At 42.2% G+C, this 20,973-nt stretch overlaps 1 protein-coding gene across 2 annotated transcripts in view; it reads left to right on the plus strand.

Annotated features, from left to right (window-relative positions):
- The window catches only part of MIPOL1 (mirror-image polydactyly 1), a 247,348-nt gene that overhangs the window by 152,714 nt on the left and 73,661 nt on the right, over positions 1 to 20,973 (plus strand). For both annotated transcript variants that reach the window (XM_044436805.1, XM_044436804.1), the window contains exon 9: positions 16,273 to 16,367. In XM_044436805.1, the coding sequence (XP_044292740.1) occupies positions 16,273 to 16,367 (95 nt within the window). The remainder of the gene's footprint in view (positions 1 to 16,272; positions 16,368 to 20,973) is intronic.

The raw sequence follows: 20,973 nt of genomic DNA on the forward strand, positions 1-20,973 counted from the left end.
CACACACACACACACACACACACACACACACACACTTATTCCTATAATCACCATTGGTCATCTCCCAGGTCCAGCTGTTTGTTCCTTCTCTGGTGGCTTTTATAAGTCAGGAGAAACAAGAATTCCATACCGAGGTAGTTACACAAAGCTGACCAAGTGCCTTGTCAACTTCCTTGAGCTATAGCAACTGAAATTAATGTGATAAAAACAGGGTGGATATGATTTAAATTACTAGTCAGTAAGACTAGATTTAAAGCATGTTTTCTACATTATTTGAATGTATGTGTGCCTTACTAGAGGAACTGCATTAAAAATACTGCCAAACTGGTTCTCTCTTATGGCCTTCTACCATTATAGATTTTCTTTTCCAAAGAAAGAATATGATGAGCCTCAGACTATGTGCAAAAAAATCCAAAGACTTGTGGAGTATTTTGTGTAAAAGTTTTCACTTTCATTTTTACTGCTTGCCCTCCCTCCTCACACTTAGCTTCTTGTGCAGGTCTATTCTACTCCTAACAATCTTCTTCTGTTCATTGATTTTTTTTTAAATTTAGCACTTAAGGGGTAAGGGGTTGTTTCTGTGTACATAGATTTGCAAAGGAACAATGGGATGTGGTCTTTTTCTCAACTCTGTTTATTTTATAACATTTTTGCTGTGAAGAAGAGGCATGTGATCTCTGCAGACACACATTCAGTTTTGAGAACTGTAAAACCGAGTATCATTGCTAATATCTCCTAGATAGAAAAATTGCCAAATAATCTTACAGAAATCTCTGGAAAAGCATGACATTGTGAATGGATTAATGGAATTCATTTACCAAAAAATGTAAACATTGCATGAACATATAGCCTTGTGCTACATAATTAAAAACTAATCCTTATTTCATGATGACTAGCATTGGACTATAATGTATCTTAAACAGAAAACTATCTTTAGGTAGAGTTTTCCTTAAAAAGTGTTTTATTTAAAAATGCAATTTAAATTTAAAAATTCAGTTGTTTTGATTTTTTTTAAAAAATCATTCATTTTAATCCATCCTGGATAAAACTGAACTAATGATTCCTCTGTCCTACGCTACAGATAAGCTAAATGGCTGATTTCTGTTGTCTCACTGAGACTCTTTGGATGGGGAGCAAGGGGAGCTGGAGCACTGCTAGGATGCCTTGTTTCCTGGCAGGCTTGGTCTCCTCTCCTTCCCACTCCCCAGAATGCCGCTCAGCCCTTCTCTGGAGTTGGTTTTCCAAACTCGGGAGCAGCCAGTGCCGCTCTCCCCATATCATTTGGGAGGAGGATCTGAATGCAGATCCCAGGTCTGAGGCGGGAGCTCTAGGAATCCAAAGAATCTACAAGATCACCCTGTGAATGATCTTGTTCATGTTCACTGTGAAGAGGAGAGCCAGTCTGGTGAAATGGTTATAGTGTCAGTCTAGCATGTAATAGATCTTGGGTCTAGTTCCCATTTAGCCATAAAGCTTACTGGCTAACTATGGCAGGTCACTAACACTCAGGTTAACCTACCTTACAGGGTTGTTGTGAGTATAAAATTGAGAGAAGGAGGACTTCAGGTTCCTTGCGAGAGAGAAAAACAAGTAGGAGTAAATAGAATAATGCATTAAAATGCAGCATGATATCTTTTATGGGGGACCATACAAATTTAATGTTAACAGTCAAAATACACACAAATTTTGATCAGAACTGTCAGACTCATAATTTGATTCCTGTTGCAAAATATGTGTTTAATAGGTATCTATACACTGCTGATGACATTTGGAAATATACCTCAGTGAAAGATGTAAACATTTTTTTCTGGACTTCACATTCTGGATCAACAGAGTAACATCTAGAACGAACCACCTTCAGAAGTCTGGTTTACATATGTAGGTGTCATGTGGAGCCAATCCAGAGTGTAATCCTGTTGCATCAGGCAGAACGTGCAAGGTAGGACAGGATGTGCTTAACTGCTGCATCATGTAGCATCACCATTCTTCCAGGAAGGTGTACCAGCAAAAATATTTAAAATGCGGGAATCTGGCACTTACATTGAAAATAAAAGACAATATAAATATGGTAACTGTGCTTTGGTTATTGAAATTTGCAGATACAAGCTTTACTGCATTTATCACCTGAGTTATTGATAGAAGATAATTACTTCCAAACAGCTGGTTGTTGGTTTTAGTGAGCATCAATTGTTCTCCTATCCCAGCTGTGGACTAATAAGGACAGTCAACACATCTGTTTCAACAGCTGGTAATTAACAAAAGCCTAATTGCTGCAACTCTTTTAACATCCAATCTGTGAAAAGAGTAAAGATGTGGAGGAATATTATTGACTTTGTACTCTTCACTTTTTGTGATCAGATTCTTTTTTCTTTTCCTTCCTTTCTCTCTCCCTTTTACTTTGAACACCACAGCCTTTGTCTGATGCATTGAATGGCAGGAGAACACAGTATGGTAATCCAGAGCTTAAGATTTTCAGATCTTTGTTGGTGTTTCTTGTTGCAACATTTCTTTGCTAAGTTGCAAGACAAAATGGATCAAACGCATTTTGTGGCGTTCTGCGCAACATCCAGAATCTTAGCAGTATACCATAGACAGTGAGACCACTAGAAGCTGCAGCTGGGTGATTTATACCCCACAACCTTTTATGAAGCTTGTATAAATTTGGACCTTCTCCCTGAAAAGAAAAAGTGAAAGAAAGCTACCATGTGGATAATTCTGTTGGCCAGCCCAAACACGTCGTGAGTTACCCTCTTGTGAAATCAGGGCGATATGAAAGTGCAATTACTTATAAGAGTGTTTTAGGGTGCCCTACAGCCTGTGTTTGAGTGATTTGCAGGAGATCGGTTGGGGCAGACAGCTGTCAAATCAGGCTGCATCCTGACATTACAAAGAAGATGGGCAGCCCTAGGCCCTAAGAGGGATGTGAAATACTTCGGGAATGTTCAGTGCAAATGCATGGGGGTGGGAAACTAAGTTCTTTCTTTTTTATTCTCTTTTTATTTAGTTTTGACTTGTATGCCTCTCCATAGCCATAAGGCTCTCTGGCCAGCTCACAACATGTTATACAACAATTAAAACAGTACCATTCATACAACATTTAAGACAATACATAATATAAGAACCAACAGTAGAAATAAAAGCAATAATAAAAACAGACATCAAATTGAACAATCCGTATATTAAGCTATTAAAGAATATCTTAGGTTAAAAAAGTAAATTTAAACATAGAGTACAAAAGGCAGTATCTGGTGCTGAAATCAGATTCTGAATTAATACCATAAACCAAGGGTTAACCCACCAAAATAATGGTGGAAAAGAAATATTTTTAATTGACACCAAAAAGAATAAAGAGATGATGCCAGCTAGATCTCTGATGGAAGTGAATTACACAACTGGGGCTCTATTGCAGAAAAGGCTGTTCCTTGCCATCTCCCATTACTTCATTAGGGGGAGAAATACTGAGAAAGGCCTCAGGTGATGACCTAAGTGATCGAGTTGGTGTATATGGAGATAGGTGTTCCTTCAGGCAGCCTGGCCCCAAGCTGTTTAGGACTTTATATACGATTGTAAGCACCTTGCATTGGGCCTGGATGGCAAGCAGCAGCCAATGTACCTTCTGCAGGACTGGCCTGATGTGTTCATGTGTGCAGGTCTTTGATTTCCATCCAGAATAAAATGTGGGTTACAGGTAAAATAAATAGAAGTCAATAAAAGTACTTTAGGTTATTAGGAAAGTTCTGGGAAGCTTGCCTTCCTATGTTTTGTTGTGATGAGATGCCATTGTTGTGGTTATTTATGCCTTGTTTGTACAAAGGGAAGCAAACAATATCATGGTGAAGCTATGAACATGCCAGCAGTTTTATCAGTGCCGGCTGTCCATCAATGGCATGGATAAATGGCAGCTTGTTCCAGACAAGATAGAAGTACTGGGCCATTCTACATGACCTGATAGCCCATCTTAGATTTCGACCGTTGATGTGCTACACTTGCATGCCGACTACCATTATTTCACGTGGTCTGTTAGAGAGTCATATGAGGGTTTTTTAGCTCTCAAATTGCCCCCTTCCCACTTGGGGTTTCTAACAGATAACTCCCACAAGCCCTTGTCAAGGGTTGCCTATTCATAATGCCAATGGCTCACACCACAGCTCCATAAGGCTTAAATTTTCGCTTGATGGGCAACCTTGTTGTCTGAACAAAGTCACCGCCAGTGGAGTGTTCTTATGTTCTGGGTGATGATATTCAACATACTCCCCCCTTCCATTGAGAATTTGCAATATCGTCTCAGAGTGCTTTTGAATCCAAGCTCCTTTTCATATATTGAAGTGGGACATGTGGCATGAAGTCTCTTCCACTGGTTTGAACAGATGCATAGGCTCTGGCCCTGTAAGCCAAGCAGTGTTATCCAAGAACTAGTGGCATCTAAATTATACGATTGCAATACATTGAGTGTGATGCTGCCTTTGTGACATCTTAAATAATAGTGCTGCTTATCTGTCTGTTTCCAAACACAATTCAAACTTCTGGAGCTTCCTTTTAAAGCCCAGTGTGAGTTGGAGTCCAGATACCTAAAGGACTTCCTTCTACAAATGTCACCATCATCCCTGGGGGTCCCTTCTCTGGGTGCTCCTGCCTTCAGGGGTGAAACAAGGGGTGAGCAGGAAAAGGGCCTTTTTGGCTGTGGCACTGTTTCTGAAGAATGCTCAGCCCAAAGAAACTGATGCCAAGTGTGTTGTCCTTCTGACACAAGGTGAGAAGCCTTTTTATTTATCCAGGCAGTTTAATTCAGGGGAAAAAGCATGGTAACCTCTAGATGTTATGGACTACAACTCCTATCAGCCCCAACCAGCAAGGTCAGTGGTCAGGAGCTGTAGTCAAAAAATCCAGACGTCATCAGGTTGCTGCTTATTGGTTTAATTTCATTCGTTTTCATGTTACCAGATGTGTTCTGTGCTTTCTACATTAATTGTATTAAATTGTTTTTACATGTATTTGTGTCCTTAATTATTTTAAAAATTATTAAGAAGCATGTGCATGTAAGGCCAGCTTTAAAGAATTAAATTCACTGGTTGCTAGACACAGTTTGGACAGCCATGGGAGAGGTCGGAGTTGCAGGTCCAACCTCAGGCCTGGTCTCTGAGGTCAAAGTTGGAGTGCCCCTGCTCTGTGCTTGTAGCTATGGCGGGTCTTCCACACTGGCCATCCAGGAGGAAGGCAGCAAGATACAGTGTTGCTGGCCTGTCCTTACAAGCAGGTGCAAAAGACTTAGATGGCCCAAACTGGACATCTACCTCAGAAGAGATGTTCATTTCTACATTTCTTCTTTTTTGATAGCATGCACATAATTCTCTGAGTTCAGAATATTCCAGCTGAATGTGCTGCACATGAAGCACACAGCTTTAATTTTTCACTGCAGGCAGTCTAGGAATTGCACAAATTATCAATTGTTTCCCATACTGAACTTTCTTGTTTAATAAAGTACAGTGAAAGCTAAGTCCATACATGATAATGAAATACTTTCCATTTACCAGTATTTTAGTTGGTTCTGGTAAATTATGTTTAGTGCTTGCTTGCTTGCTTGCTTCTTGCTTTCTTTTGCCAGAAATATGGCCTTTCTTTGCTACTCAAGATGACTTGATTAAACTTGCTTCAATAACATTTCAGTTGGCAAATACCACTGTACAGTCAGTTCTCCAATTGTCTGTTGCTTATGTTGAAAGCTATGGAGGAAATAGAATCCAAGTGCTTGCCATACATTGAATAGAGATTGCCTAACTTTAGAAACGTTTCTGGCATGACAGGTTCACTTCAGCAGGTGTTCAGGTGCTGAACTGTCAGGTAGTCACAGTGACAGCTGATGAGATCCCTTGAATAAACAAAAACAAAAATTGTTGGCAATGATTCCGACTGCAGGAGGGCACCGGTGTGCAGGGTAACATTACAGTTCGAATTTAATGGATTGTGGGTTTACCTGTGGTTGTTTGGTCTGTAGTGACTGATAATAGTTCACCAGCATTTTTCAAGATCACCAAAAAAAAAAAAAAGGTTGAGAATTTTCTAAATGCTAAGCATTCTTAGGAAGCTCCTCTGTGCTTGAGGCAGGGTGGCCAGCCCCTGGAGGTGCAGGGGCCAATTCCCCTGAAACACCCAGAGGATTGTACCCCTGTCAGCACGCACTGCTAAATTTTGCCTTGAACTTTTAGTGACATGGCAGCAAAATAGAGCCAATTTTGCTTCCACATCACTGCTAAACTTCAGCAGCAAACTGCAACTTATTCAAAGAAACAACAAAACATGAACAAAGGAAATTGGCCTCCTTTTGCCACCGTTCTTCCAAATTTCAGCAACCAATTCTTTGGCAAGGGAGGGACAGTGGGTGCTCACGCTTCGTTTAAGGCAATGTCAAAACAACCATTAATTATTTTTCATTAATTCTATTAAAGTTCATAGAATAGACTTTTCATGCACTACGCACCCTATGAGAGGCCTCTGTGACCGAGTGTTACAAATGTTCCTCTCCGCAAGGCCTAGATGATGAAGTACAGGCCACCCCCTCTTGAAGGCCATCATCAGATGGGCTTTGGCAATATACGTTGCTAAAGACAAAGCTGCGCTTGCGCACATTATGATCCAAGCAGTATCAGCAGACCCTCTTTTCATATAATAACTCTGAGTTATGAGAGCCCAAGTGATCTCCAAAACAAGTGGCAAAACAATTTTCTTTTCATCCAGCATAAATGGCCAGTAGGGAAAAATTCTCCCTGGTTCATATCTCAGCTCAGCCATAACCCCACTCAGCTAAAGAAACCATTGTTTTCAGTTCCCTAGTGTTGTAGCATCATATTATTAAGTATGCAATCTCTGATCAGCTGTCATCACCAATCTATTTTATCTAGGAAGAAGAAAGAAGCAGCAACCCAAGAAAAAATGGTGCCAAAGCTACAGGATCAAGGGAAAACAATGGCACCAACCATAATACCCCCAATCCTGAAAAAAAAATCATTGAATCACACTCGGAGTGATTAGAGGGGAAGACTTTCTGTCCCACCAAAATCTCTGTTTCCTACCTGAAAATCAAAACTGCAGAATATTTTGTGCCATCCCGATACTAAATCTAGAGGAAAAGAGATTAAGTGGACAAAGCAGTTTTATAGCATTGTCATAAATAACATGGAAAGCCATTGTTATTTGCTGTCAATGAGTGCAGGATGAGAGGCAGCAGAGTTTTCAGAAAACAGATTAGATTAACTGTTCAACAAAGGTTTCTAACTGAAAGATTAAGTCATAGAAACTTGCCAACGGACTTTTAGAAGAAGGCCATAGATAAACAATTGTCAGGGATTTCTGAAGGTATAATGATTCCTGTCCTAGAGCAGGAGGGGTTGAACTGGATAATCCTTGAGATTCTTTCCAGCACTGCAGTTCTAGGTAAACAAAATTGCTCTTTCATTTTTCTGAAATGCCACATCCAATACAATGTTTCTGTGCAGACTTCTGCATATTGCTATTACACTATAACTTTCCTTAAATTGTCTAATGCCACTTACCTGGAAAATTCAGGATCATTCCAAAAATGAAAGACTAAATGTATCAAGGGAGCAATCCTATAAATGTTTAGACAGAGGAAAGTCATACAACTCCCAGAATCTTTTCCTGCTGGAAGACATAGAGCTCATATTTTTATTTTTTATTTTATTTTTTTATTTATATCCTGCCTTTTTCCTACAAAGGGCTCAAGGCAGTTTACATCATTCTCCTCCTCCATCTTATCCCCATAACAACCCTGTGAGGTAGGTTGGGCTGAGAGTCTGTGACTGGCCCAAAGTCACCCAGTTGGCTCCATGGCCAAGTGGGGACTTGAACCCAGATCGCCTGAATCTCAGTCCCATGCTCTTAACCACTACACCACACTGGCTCTCCTCTACAATGGCATGCTCAGACTCCCTGATATCACAAAATATTTACAAGTTTCTTTCCCCCTACACCCCAAGTTTAACAGATGTATGAAATCAGTGCAAAAAGTCTTTTCAGGAATGAAAGATCTTTACCCAGGTCCCACAGCGCTGCCTTTTGGTCTCACTGCGCCACCTAAGATCTGCATCCTGACTGATTTGATCAGGACAGCGAATGGCAGCCTGGGCAGAGGAGGCCAACGGAGACCTCTGATTCCCTCCATGACCTGGTGTGCTGCTTCCCACATGCCCCAGGGTGGGGGAATGGAAAGAACAGGAAATTTCTGAGGATTCTTCTGCACACAGGCATTGTGTCCTTCAGGGGTAACGATTCTGTCCTAATCTAATTGGGCATATTTACAGGGAAAGGCTGTAGTTCCATGATGGAGAACCTGCTTTTCCTGAAGAAAGTCCATATTTCAAAGTACTGATTGGAATACTTGAACTCATTTTATAATGTGTGTTTTAATTAAGATTATTTTATATGGATTTTAACTTATTGTTTTATCTATGTTGTAAGCCGCCCCGAGGCTTCGGCGAATGGGGCGGCATAAAAATGTTTTAATAAATAAATAAATAAATAAATAAACTCTGAAAAAGATTTCTACTTTGAAATGTATAGATTTCCCTAAGAACCATTCATATTATATAGTTGTCATAATAAAGCATATTAGTCTGCCAAAAGATATGCAATATCTACATACTAGGAGCACAGCCCTAAATTTTTGGTCATTCAGCCCATGTTTACTGTAGAACTATCCTGCCCAAAGAAGGATTTTGGTCTAGTGTTCCCTGTACATGCCAAAGGATAGTAAGCAAGATCACTTATTTCAAGTCTATGGCTGAGGTTCTATGCACATGCATGTGGAAGTCAGTGAACATGCATAATTCATAGAATCCAGTGCTTTCCATTAGCAAAGACTAATGGTAGTTAGCTTGGAAGGATAGCATTTCTCCGAACTACATACAGTGAATATCAATCAATATCAATACAAAATGATCCTTCTTGATCCTTGATCCTTGCTTGATGCAAGCAAGCAAACACTTGCATTGAGTAGTGCCTCAATACATTTATAATACCTAATCTCCACTATTTTCCCCCTTTATAATGCCATACCTTTTCAGTCTCATAAGTTAAGAGTTTCTTATAAAAGAATAAAAACTTGCCTGTAGGGCTTAGGTAGCTGAGAGGTGCTAGCTGTGTAATCTTGGCCCTTAAAAAAAAATGTCAGGGGTCACCTTGAGTTAGCAGAAAACATTCTTTCTGGTGCTACTGTATTACTGAGACATATTTAGATGGTTACCCAGAAATTTTCTTTGTTGTTTTTGTTGTTGTTAATCGCGAAGTCATGTCCAACCCATCAGGACCCCATGGACAACACTCCTCCAGGCCTTCCTGTCTTCCACCATCCCCTGGAGTCCACCTAAGCTCACGCCGACTGCTTCAGTGACTCCATCTAGCCACCTCATCCTCTGCCATCCCCTTCTTCATTTGCCATCAATTGTTCCCAGCATTAGGCTCTTCGCCAGTGAGTCCTTCCTTCTCATTAGGTGGCCAAAGTATTTGAGTTTCATCTTCAGTATCTGGCCTTCTAAAGAGCAGTCAGGGTTGATCTCCTCTAGGATTGACCGGTTTGATTGCCTTGTGGTCCAAGGGACTCGCAGGAGTCTCCGCCAGCACCACAATTCAAAGGCCTCAATCCTTCGGCGCTTAGCCTTCCTTATGGTCCAGCTTTCATAGCCATACATTGCAACTGGGAAACCACAGCCTTGACTATACGCACTTTTGTTGGCAGGGTGATGTCTCTGCTTTTTAGTATGCCGTCTAGATTTGCCATAGCTTTCCTCCCAAGGAGCAAGGGTCTTTTAATTGCTTGGCTGCAGTCCCTGTCTGCGGTGATCTTGGAGCCAAGAAAGATAAAATCTGTCACTACCTCCATTTCTTCCCCTTCTTTTTGCCCGAAAGTGAGAGGACCTGATGCCATGATCTTAGTTTTCTTAATGTTGAGTTTCAAGCCAACTCCTTCACCCACATCAAGAGGCTCTTTAGTTCCTCTTCACTTTCTGCCTTAGAGTGGTATCATCTGCATATCTGAGGTTGTTGATATTTCTCCCAGCAATCTTAATTCCAACTGGTGATTCATGTAGCCCCGCCTTTCTCATGATGTGCTCTGCATATAAGTTAAATAGGCAGGGCGACAGTATACAGCCTTGCCGAACTCCTTTCTTAATTTTGAACCAATCAGTGGTTCCGTGTCCAGTACTCACTTCTTGACCCGTATATAGGTTTCTCAAGAGACAAATAAGATGGTCAAGTGCTCCCATCTCATCTCTTTAAGAACTTGCCACAATTTGTTATGATCCACACAATCAAAGGCTTTAGCATAGTCAATGAAGCAGAAGTAGATATTTTTCTGGAACTCCCTAGCTTTCTCCATGATCCAGCGTATATTGGCAATTTGATCTCTAGTTCCTCTGCCTCTTCGAAATCCTGCCTGTACTTCTGGTAGTTCTTGGTCCACATACAGCTGAAGCCTAGCTTGTAGGATTTTGAGCATCACTTTGCCAGCATGTGAAATGAGTGCAACGGTGCGCTAGTTTGAACATTCTTTGGCATTGCCCTTCTTTGGGATGGGAATGCAAACTGACCTTTTCCAATCCTGTGGCCACTGATGCGTTTTGCAAATTTGCTGGCATATTGAGTGTAGCACTTTTACTGCATTGTCTTTTATTTATTTATTTATTTATTTATTTATTTATTAAAACATTTTTATGCCGCCCCATTCGCCGAAGCCTCGGGGCGGCTTACAACATAGATAAAACAAGTTAAAATCCATATAAAATAATCTTAATTAAAACACACATTATAAAATGAGCCGCCCTGGCCAGATAAAATTCAATTGTATTTAGCATTTAAAATGTTGCTTAAATAAAAAGGTCTTAGCCTGGCGCCGAAAAACAAATAACGACGGCGCCAGGCGGACCTCTCTGGGGAGCGCATTCCATAACTTAGGCGCCACCGCTGAGAAAGCCCTTCTCCGAGTAGCCACCCTCCTAATTTCTCTCACGGAGGGCTCCCGGAGAAGGGCCTCTCCCGCCGATCTCAGGGGGCGACTGGGCAAATATGGATGTAAGCGCTCCTTCAGGTAACCAGGACCCAAGCCGTTTAGGGCTTTATAGGTCATTACCAACACCTTGAATTGGGCCCGGACTTCAATGGGGAGCCAGTGAAGCTGACGGAGAACTGGCGTCATGTGAACGTAACGTCCAGTCCCCGTCAGCAGCCTGGCAGCTCTATTCTGAACCAATTGAAGTATCCGGACCGTCTTCAAGGGTAGCCCCACGTAGAGCGCGTTACAGAAGTCAAGACGGGAAGTCACCAGCGCATGAGTCACTGTTGCAAGGCAGTCGTACCCCAGGTAGGGGCGCAGCTGATGAATCAGCCGAAGCTGGAGGAAAGCGCTCCTCGCCGCTGTTGTCACCTGAGCTTCAAGTGAAAGCTCCGGGTCGAGGAGCACTCCCAAGCTGCGGACCTTGTCCCTAGGAGGGAGTGCAACCCCATTCAGGACAAGGTTCAGGTCACCTTCTCTGAAGCCCGAACCGCCAACCAACAGGACCTCCGTCTTGTCTGGATTGAGCTTCAGTTTAAGATTTTTAAGATTTTGGAATAGCTCAGCTGGAATACTGTTGCCTCCACTAGCTTTGTTGTTGCTCAGACTTCCTAAGGCCCATTTCACTTCACATTCCAGGATGTCTGGCTCGAGGTCAGTGACCACCCCATCGTGGTTATCAGGGACGTTAAGCTCTTTCTTGTATAGTTCTTCTGTGAAATCTTGCCACCTCTTCTTAATCTCTTCTGCCTCTGTTAGGTCCCTGCCATTTTGATCCTTTATCATGCTCATCTGCATGAAACATTCCCTTCATATCTCCAGTTTGCCACCTCTTCTAAATCTCTTCTGCCTCTGTTAGGTCCAATTTTCTTGAAGAGATCTCTGGTCCTCCCTATTCTATTGTTTTCTTCTATTTCTTTGCACTGTTCATTTAAGAAGGCATTCTTATCTCTTCTCTGGAATTCTGCATTCAGTTGGGTGTATCTTTCACTTTCTCCCTTGCCTTTCGGTTCCCTTCTTTCCTCAGCTGTTTGTAAAGCTTCCTCAGACAGCCATTTTGCTTTCTTGCATTTCTTTTTCTTTGGGATGGTTTTAGTTGCTACCTCTTGTACAATGTTGCGAACTTCCGCCCATAGTTCTTCAGGCACTCTGTCTATCAGATCTAATTCCTTAAATCTATTTGTCACCTCTACTATATATTCATCAGAGATATGATTTAGGTCATACCTGAGTGGCCTAGTGCTTTCCCCTACTTTCTTCAATTTAAGCCTAAAATTTACAACAAGAAGCTCATGATCTGGTCTAGTTTTTACTGACTGTATAGAGCTTCTCCATCTTTGGCTGCAGAGCACATAGTCAATCTGATTTCTGTGTTGACCGTCTGGTGATGTCCAAGTGTAGAGTCTTCTCTTGGGTTGTTGGAAAAGAGTGTTTGCTATGACCATCGTATTCTCTTGATAAATTCTACCAGCCTGTGCCCTGCTTCATTTTGTACTCCAAGGCCAAACTTGCCTGTTATACCGGTTATCTTTTGGCTTCCTACTTTAGCATTCCAATCCCCCATGATGATAAGGACATCATTTTTGGTGTTAATTCTAGAAGGTGTTGTAGGCCTTCATAGAACTGGTCAACTTCAGCCTCTTCAGCACCAGTGGTTGGGGCACAGACTTGGACTACTGTGACGGTGAATGGTTTGCCCTGGATTCGAACTGAGATCATTATGTCATTTTGGAGATTTGGTTTTCATGGCAAGGATACTGGGGTTGGTTGCCCTTTTCTGCTCCAGTGGATCACGTTTTGTCAGAACTCTCTGCTATGACCTGTCCATCTTGGGTGTCCCTGCACAGCATAGCTCATAGCTTCATTGAGCTACGCAAGCCCCTTCGCCACGACAAGGCAGTGATCCATGAAGGGGAAATTTTCTTTATCATACCCCATTTAAGTAAGATGGCAAATATGATCACCCTGTTTGAGATTACTCTTTCATGTAGATTATTTATTCATTATGAGATGGATTGACTACATAAAGAAAGCCACTGCCTTGAATTTATAAGAGCTGAGCAGGGCTGTCAAGGACATTTTGGAGGGTTTTCGTTCATAGGGTTGCCATAAGTCAGAGATGACTTGACAGAACATAACAACAAAGTTATTCATTAGCTGTCATAATTTTGGCACATCATGAGAAGCCAAGACCCAGTGGAGAAGATGATGATGCCAGAGAAAGTCAAAGGCAAAAGTACAGGACCTAGCAGGACCTAGCGGGCCATTGGGTTCAACCACATGCTCAGTGTAGGACTCCAGTCACCCTGGCCTGACCCTGCTTAGCTTCCGAGATTAGGCAGGATCAAGCACTTCAGGCTATATAGAAACTGTATAGAAGAGAAGGGGAAGACCAAATCTCAGATGAGTCAATCCCATAAAGGATTTTGGTGGGCTTCTGCTGCCCCCCCCCCGCCCTTCTCACTATCAGAGCAAGGGGCAGGCAGGAGGAGCAAGCCCCGGGGGTTCTTGACAGTGGGCCCTTGCTGAGGTGTGGGCCCTCAGCAGGCTCCCAACTCAGATTTACCACCTTCGTAAGGATTGGGCCTCAGCCACAGGCAGCATGCACTGAAATCCCAGAAAGGAATGCTTACTATTGTCTCTGCTTTACCAGCATTCCACTCCCAGTCTACACATTACACTGGGGAGATTAGCTACAAACCTGGCATTATAATTATTTCCCTTTCTCAGTGGCTGATTGCCTTAAATCCATCTATACTGATTCTCTTCCCTCTTACGTTGCTCTAAACTAGGAGCTATTCTTGTGAAGTAATGCCAGGCCAGTATGGGTGTCAGAGAAAGGAGAATCCAAACTGATGTCTCCTGACCTTTCTCCTAAAAGGATATCAGGTGTGATACCTCTCTAAAGAACCTAGCAGGTAATCTCTTGTGGGAGTGGGTGTGTCTGCTACAAACATTTCCTCCCCGTCTACCATTTCAATTGCACTTCACAGTACACTGAAAATTGTCAAGGATGTTAATTATTGGCCTCTTGGAACAACCCACCTACTTTGATTCCAGCATGTTTTCCCAAATAGTTGAGAAGGTTGTTTCACCAACGGCACAGTATAATTACAGAAAATAGTTTGGTTTGGCTAACATTCTAGTATTTTGTGGGTTTTATTGTGAGCCTAGAAGCAGCACGAGGTCCATAACATAAATGGCTCAACTTACAGACCAAAGCTGAATGGTTTAATTCCAGTAATCAAAGCAAATGAAATGGCATTGAGCTGCCATATGAGGCTACTTCATGCAGGAAGCAAGTGGGCTTATTTCTAAAGTGAACTCTCTGACTAGGCATGCAGTTTCTATCACCCTCTTCCTCCGCTTGGTGAATTACGGATTACTAAGTATAGGAAAATATTTGTATCTGGTCATCTTAGCCTTCAGTGTTGTTCTATTGGAAATGAATTCCAATTCATGCCTGCAGGTCTGGACACAGGGCACGCTGGAAAGGCTAGGATGCTAAATGGGTCCAGAGATAGAACCACCTGTCACAGCACAGCACCACCTGCCTGGCACACATCCTGATTGTACCCTTGCATTGTTGTGATTCTTACATTGCAAGAACGCAGTCCGTCTTACCAGAGTCTCCTTTTCTTCATTTTATCTTCACAACAGCAGGCCTGGGAGGTAGCCTAGGCTGGGAGTCCATGACTGGCCCAAACTCGTCCAGTGAGGTTCATGGCTGAGTGGGCACTACACCACAGGTTGGGCACTACACCACATTGGCTGTCAGACTGTAATACGCTCCAGGTGGGGCTGCCTTTGAAAACGTCCAGTTGTTACCAAATGTATCTGCCATATTGGCTCTACATTGGCTCCCAAATGGTTTCTTCCTAATCCAAAGTGCCGGTGTTGCCTTGTAAAGCCCCAAATGACTAGGATATGATGGACTGCCTTCTCTCATATGGGTCTAACTATACAGTAAGCTGTTCTTCAGAGGCTCCACATGACTTTTCCCTCTGAAGTGTGGAGGGTAGATGAATGAGTGAAGGCCTGCTTAGGAGTGGCATCAAGCCTTTGGAAATCGGTCCCTAGATATGTACACCTTACTATTCCCTCAATCAAGGTGGCACTATTCTAACAGATTTCAAAATGGTATGATGGCTTTGACTTGAATTTATATTGATTGCTGCTATTTGTTTCCTAACGTAGATGCATTTCTGCCTGCAGTTGTAGCCTGCCATTCTCTTTTGGTATGGGATCCTGAGTGCTGTCCCAGTGCAGCCTGGGATCCTGGATGTGGACCGATTTTTTTGGTTGCCATTGGCCCTGATAGGGATATAAGCATGGTTTTTAATTAGTGACATGATGTTGTTTTATTTAGCTGATTTGGCTGGGAATAAGGGTTCTAATTTTTCCTATTGTATGTATGAGAAACAATCTCAGTAAATGTGACAGTACTAGACTGCTGAATAAAACATTTTTGTTAAATGTGAGCATTTTTATGTTTACCCATTTCAGAAGCAGAATCAAATGGGTGGATGGGGTTTATTTGCTTTTCTTTTTTAAAAAGGGGATAATAAAAAGTGTTACTTGTATCTGGAAAGTGTGTTTACATTTACTTATTTGATATTATATATCCCAACTTGGTGGTTGCGGGTGTGTTTTGTCTTGGCTGTGGGATTAATTCTCTTTTGTATTTCTCTGGGGTTTTATATTTCATATTACTTTTTAATGACTGATAACTACTTCATGGACTTCTTTAAGCGAAAAGTGGGGTATCTGGAAAGAACATACATAAATTAGGGATTACAAAATTGAACATAAAATTCTGTACGTTATAATGATCACGACTGAATATTCAGTTCTGCATTATTCTGACATCTTACTGTTAGGTTCTCTTAGAAAGGGCACTGAAATGGAATGTATCTGAGAGGTGGCAACTTCTTCCATTGCTTCAGAGAAACTCTGGGTCAAGTCAGCCACTTCTGTGTCCTGCTTTTGGGCTTCCAAGAATTAGCTGGTTGTTTGTTTCCCATAATAAACAACCAGATAACTCTGGAGGAGATGAACCTTTGGTGTATCAGGAGACTTTTTATGTTCTGAAGGCCAAATCCTGTGCATGGGTACCTGGGGATAAATGCCACTGTGCCCAGTAAACTCCACTGAACTCCATGGTTTTTGCATAGGATTACCCTGACATTTAACCAATTCTCTGTTTGTAGGAAAAATTGCTGGCTATGCAGCAAGAAAGAGAGACTGTTATTCAGCAATATGCAACGCTGGAAGAAGAACTCCAGACCCTTCGTATCTATTACAGGTAATATAATTTGTGTTATTGAACATGTGTTGTCTGATTCAAAACATTCTATTACAGTATTGTTTCAAAGGGTAAACAAAGAAGTAATAATATCCCAGAAATCACTCCAAAGTATCTGATACGTTTTTTGATTCATTATACTATCTCCCTAAAAATGTTTCAAAGTTACTCTCACATATAGATTTTAGAAATTTTCAGAATTTTATACACCTGTATTCTTCCAAAAAAGTTTTCCTATTATTTAGATAGATCTAGTGGGGAGGGGGAGGAGGAGGAAAAAAGACACAGGTCTTCCATTTCTTTCTTAAGATTTCCTTATCATGGAATCCAAGGATAGAGTCAATTGTTCTAGTGGATCATGTAATGGAGTTAGATTTGGTTTTAATTCTAAATAATCCAATTATGAGCTGGACACGTAATTGACTAGCTTCCCTAATAGGGAAATGGGCCTTTCCTAGCTAAATAATCTCTCAGCAAATTTTTTTCCAGACAAAATATTTCAAACTAATTCCTTACAAACAGCATATTCTGTACACAAACCTCCCTCTAATTCCCACTTTTCCTGCTTCTTCTGGGATAATTTGGATGTTTCAGGTACTACTGGCTGAAGTTCCTAAAATCTACTTGGTTGGCCGATAAAATTATTGTGTTTGGCATCTTAAATTTCAAAGTATAGTATATTTAAAATAATTACAAATGTATTGAATTTACTTTTAAACATTTTCATATTAATTTTATGATAATATACATATAATACGTTTATATAATATATTTTATGTTCCCAAAGTAACAAAGTAAATTTAGATAGGTAAAAAGCACTTTTCCCCAAAATGTCCAGGAGATTTCGTTATAAAAAGATGGGATTTTCTGTGACGTCAGCATTTCTGAAAATTTTGCATTTTATATGTCTGACTGCGGAGCGTCTGTCAGAAAGGAATTAAACCACTGCATGCTAAAGACGGGAGGTAATGCTTTACTTTACCTCGTAATGGTGAATGGTAGTCACTTACACGGAAAAAAGTAAAGGAGTTCATTCATAAGCACTGTTGCATTGATGGATAACCTGTTTTTTGTTGCTAGTGACCTCAGTTGCTTCCATATGCATAAGTCCATCTTGGATTCTGTTCCTTGATCACAATATAATAGAATGCAAGGAACTAGCATGCACAAACACATTCAACCCACGTGCTGAATGGGAGAAGATTGAATCCTTCCCTTGAAAGTACTTGGATGTCATTCTGAAAGCCAGTGAACTAATAGTCATTAAATATACCATTAGCGATGATAACTAATGTCTCATTTTAGTCATCAAAATGTTAATGTATACCAATAAGATCACTTATATCAGTCTGTGTACATTGCAGAATGACTGTAATAAATAGAAAGGTGCAGACATATTTGTCCCCTTCTAACAGGAAAGGTTTGGCTCATGTTTGCAAGGTGAACAAGGGTCTTGCAGGCTAGTGGGGGAAAAGCAGCACTGGGTGTGGTTCAGGGTAAAGATGTCTTGGGTGGCAAATTAGGGTTTCTGAAGCAATCCGTAATGATGGTCAGATTAAGAGAGATGGTCTGGTGTAATAGCCATGGGCTACTGGTGCTGGTTCAGGAGTCAGGAGAAATTAGACCACCAGATACAAGGTTTGTGGGACCACAGAGAGATTACTGGGTACATGAGATCACCCTGGTGGTCCCACCTTCAAGGGATGGAATCACAGAGTAGTAGAGTTGGAAGTGGCCAAGAAGGCCACTGGGCCCAACCCCCTGCTGCTACAGGACACTAATTTATACCATCCCACTCAGATGACTGTCCAGTTTATTTTTGAATGTCTCTAGTGTAAGAGAGCCCAGAACCTCTCTAGGCAGCTGGTTCCATTGTTGTATTGTTCTGACAGTGAGGAAACTTTTCCTGATATCTAGCCTGAATCTGGTTTGTCACAACTTGAGCTGATTATTCCAGGTCCTACACTCTGAAGAGAAGAGATCTTTACCTTCCTCTTTGTGACAGCCTTTCTGGCACTTATAGAGTGCCATCATATCAAACCCCTTCCTCCCCCAGTCTTCTCTTCCTGGTGTCTTATTTCCAGGTTCTACCTCATTGGTAAGGGTGAAGATCCTTAAAAGCAAAGTCATGAAGCCTGAGTCTGAAGAATACAAATAGATCCTTTCCAGTGTTATCTTGAGGATGTAGACCTGCTGCTTCAGTACATCTCCTTCTGGTGCCTCCATAATAGCATTCAAAATCTATGGCCATATGGGCTCTATTCATGATGTGGCCACTTCCTATGCCATCAACCCATAAACTGGAGTAATATTAGTGTGAGAACAAGTCATATGTGACTCAGGATTTGTAATAGTACCAGAATGGCATTGGGAGAAAACCTATTGCAGACATGGCCAAACTAAGAAGGGATCCCTAGTATGCCTTCCTAAGACATATTATTTACATTTTGGTGCTTTGCTGAAACACACAGAACTGCTCCCTTCCTGAGCTTTTCACACATGGGTTGTATGCACGGATCCATGGTGGTTACCAGGGGTTACAAGTCACGGCTCTTCTACTTTACCTCTACTGTTGGAGGCAGTGTGGCTGTCAATATCAGAGTCTAGAAAATATGAGCAGGAGGGTGCCATGACCTTCCTGTCAGTGCGGGAACAGAAGGCTGGACTAGACAGGACTTTGATCTGATCCTGTATGGCTCACATTGAACTCCTAAGCGTGTGTTTTCCAGTTGCCCTTTTTAAGGACACAGAAGTGGCAGTGCAGAAATGATTGGTGATAGGATTGGCTATCCGTTCCATCTCAAATGTTTGTGTGTTTTACTGGGATATTTAGAAGACTCTGTTTGAATGGAACCTTTCAAATTAAAATGGAACTTACTGATGGCAGCTAAGTTTTTAATAGCTACCTAATGGCATGACTCCAAGTTTCTAACAATTAAGACATGGTTTCCAGAAGCACGGCATCTTGCCCTGACGGCTGAGTTTTTTACAGGAGCGTAAATTAAACTGTGAATCATTTGAGAAGGTTTCGATGCCATTCATTAATTGCATGAGTGAATATTGTTAGATGGACCTTATTTCCTTTAAACCATTCTCATGGCTGATTAAACACTGAGGTGCTGCTAGGTTTGAGGAGGGTCCCAGGCAAGGTGCTTTTGGAAAGGCTCCCCTCTGCTACCTTGTCCTGCTGACTGACCAGCTGACTGCTGGGCTGCCTATCCTAGCGTCATGGGCCTCCTTCACACGGTCTAGCCATTCAGTGCACATATAGATCGCTTATGGTCATGAGCGATAGAAACAGTGCGAGTCAGAAGGGGCCTCCCGGGCCATCCAGTCTGACCCCCGGCTCCAGCCGGCTCTGCTCATGATATGCCCACCATGTCCATGTCTAGCCTATCCTTGAACACCCTCACCAATGGGGCCTCAGCCAACTCCCATGGAAGCCCATTCCATACCCTTGGGGTCCTAACTGTGAGGAAGTACTTTCCTGGCATCTAAACTGAACCTTGGTTCCCTGAGCTTTGGTCCATTGGAGCGTCTCCTGCCCTCCTCTGCAGGGGAGAACAGGTCTCTACCCACCTCCGTGTGACACCCCCTCACATACCTATATGTCACCAACAGATCCCCTCGGAGTCTCCATGCTGAAAAGACCCAGTTCCCTCAGTCTCGTCTCATAAGGCTTTCCCTGCAATCCGGTCACCATCCTTGTGGCCCTACACTGTACTGATTCCAACCTGGCTATATCCTTCCTGTAATATGGAGCCCAGAACCGAAGACAATACTGCAGTTGCGGGCTCACCAGAGTCAGAGTGGTAGTAATGCCACTCTCAATCTAGAAGCCACACTTCTGACTATGCAACCAAGGGTGGAGTTTGCCCTCTTAACCACTGCATCACACTGCTGACTCATGTTTAGCCTGAAGGCAACCAGTACCCCAAGGTCCCTTTCACAAGTGCTACTCTCCAGCCACTTGTCGCCTAACCTGTACTTATGACACCCATTTCCTATGCCCCAAGTGCAAGACCTCACACTTATCCACATTGAACACCATCATGTTGTCTCCTGCCCACTTACATAGTCTGTCCAGATCCTTTTGGATCTGGAGTACCTGCTCCTCAGTTGTGGCCACTGCTCCAGTTTTAGCGTCGTCTGCGAATTTGATCAGCAGACTGTTCACCTCTTCTCTCATGTCAATGATAAAAAGGTTGAACAGGATCGGCCCTAGGACAGGGCCCTGGGGGACCCTGCTTGTCACTGGCCACCATCCCAATGATTCCCCACTAATGGTTACTCTCTGCTTTCGGTCAGTCAACCATGCCCTAATCCATCGGACAGTGCATTGGTCTATCTCAAAACTCCTCAATTTCTCAATCAGGATATCATGGGGCACTTTGCTAAAGGCCTTGCTGAAATCCAGTTAAACCACATCCACTGCGTCCCCTCCATCTAGCCACCTTGAAACCTTGTCATAGAATTCCACAAGGTTTGTCTGGCAGGACCTGTTTTTGCAGAAGCCGTGTTGTGTTGCCACCGGCCTCCCTTCCTAATCTAGCATCACTAGATCTCTCACTATTATGGGCCTTTCCATTGTTTTTCCTACAATGGA

Source organism: Varanus komodoensis, unplaced genomic scaffold (genome assembly GCF_004798865.1).
Source record: "Varanus komodoensis strain SLA01 unplaced genomic scaffold, ASM479886v1 scaffold3, whole genome shotgun sequence".
Classification (NCBI taxonomy): domain Eukaryota; kingdom Metazoa; phylum Chordata; class Lepidosauria; order Squamata; family Varanidae; genus Varanus; species Varanus komodoensis.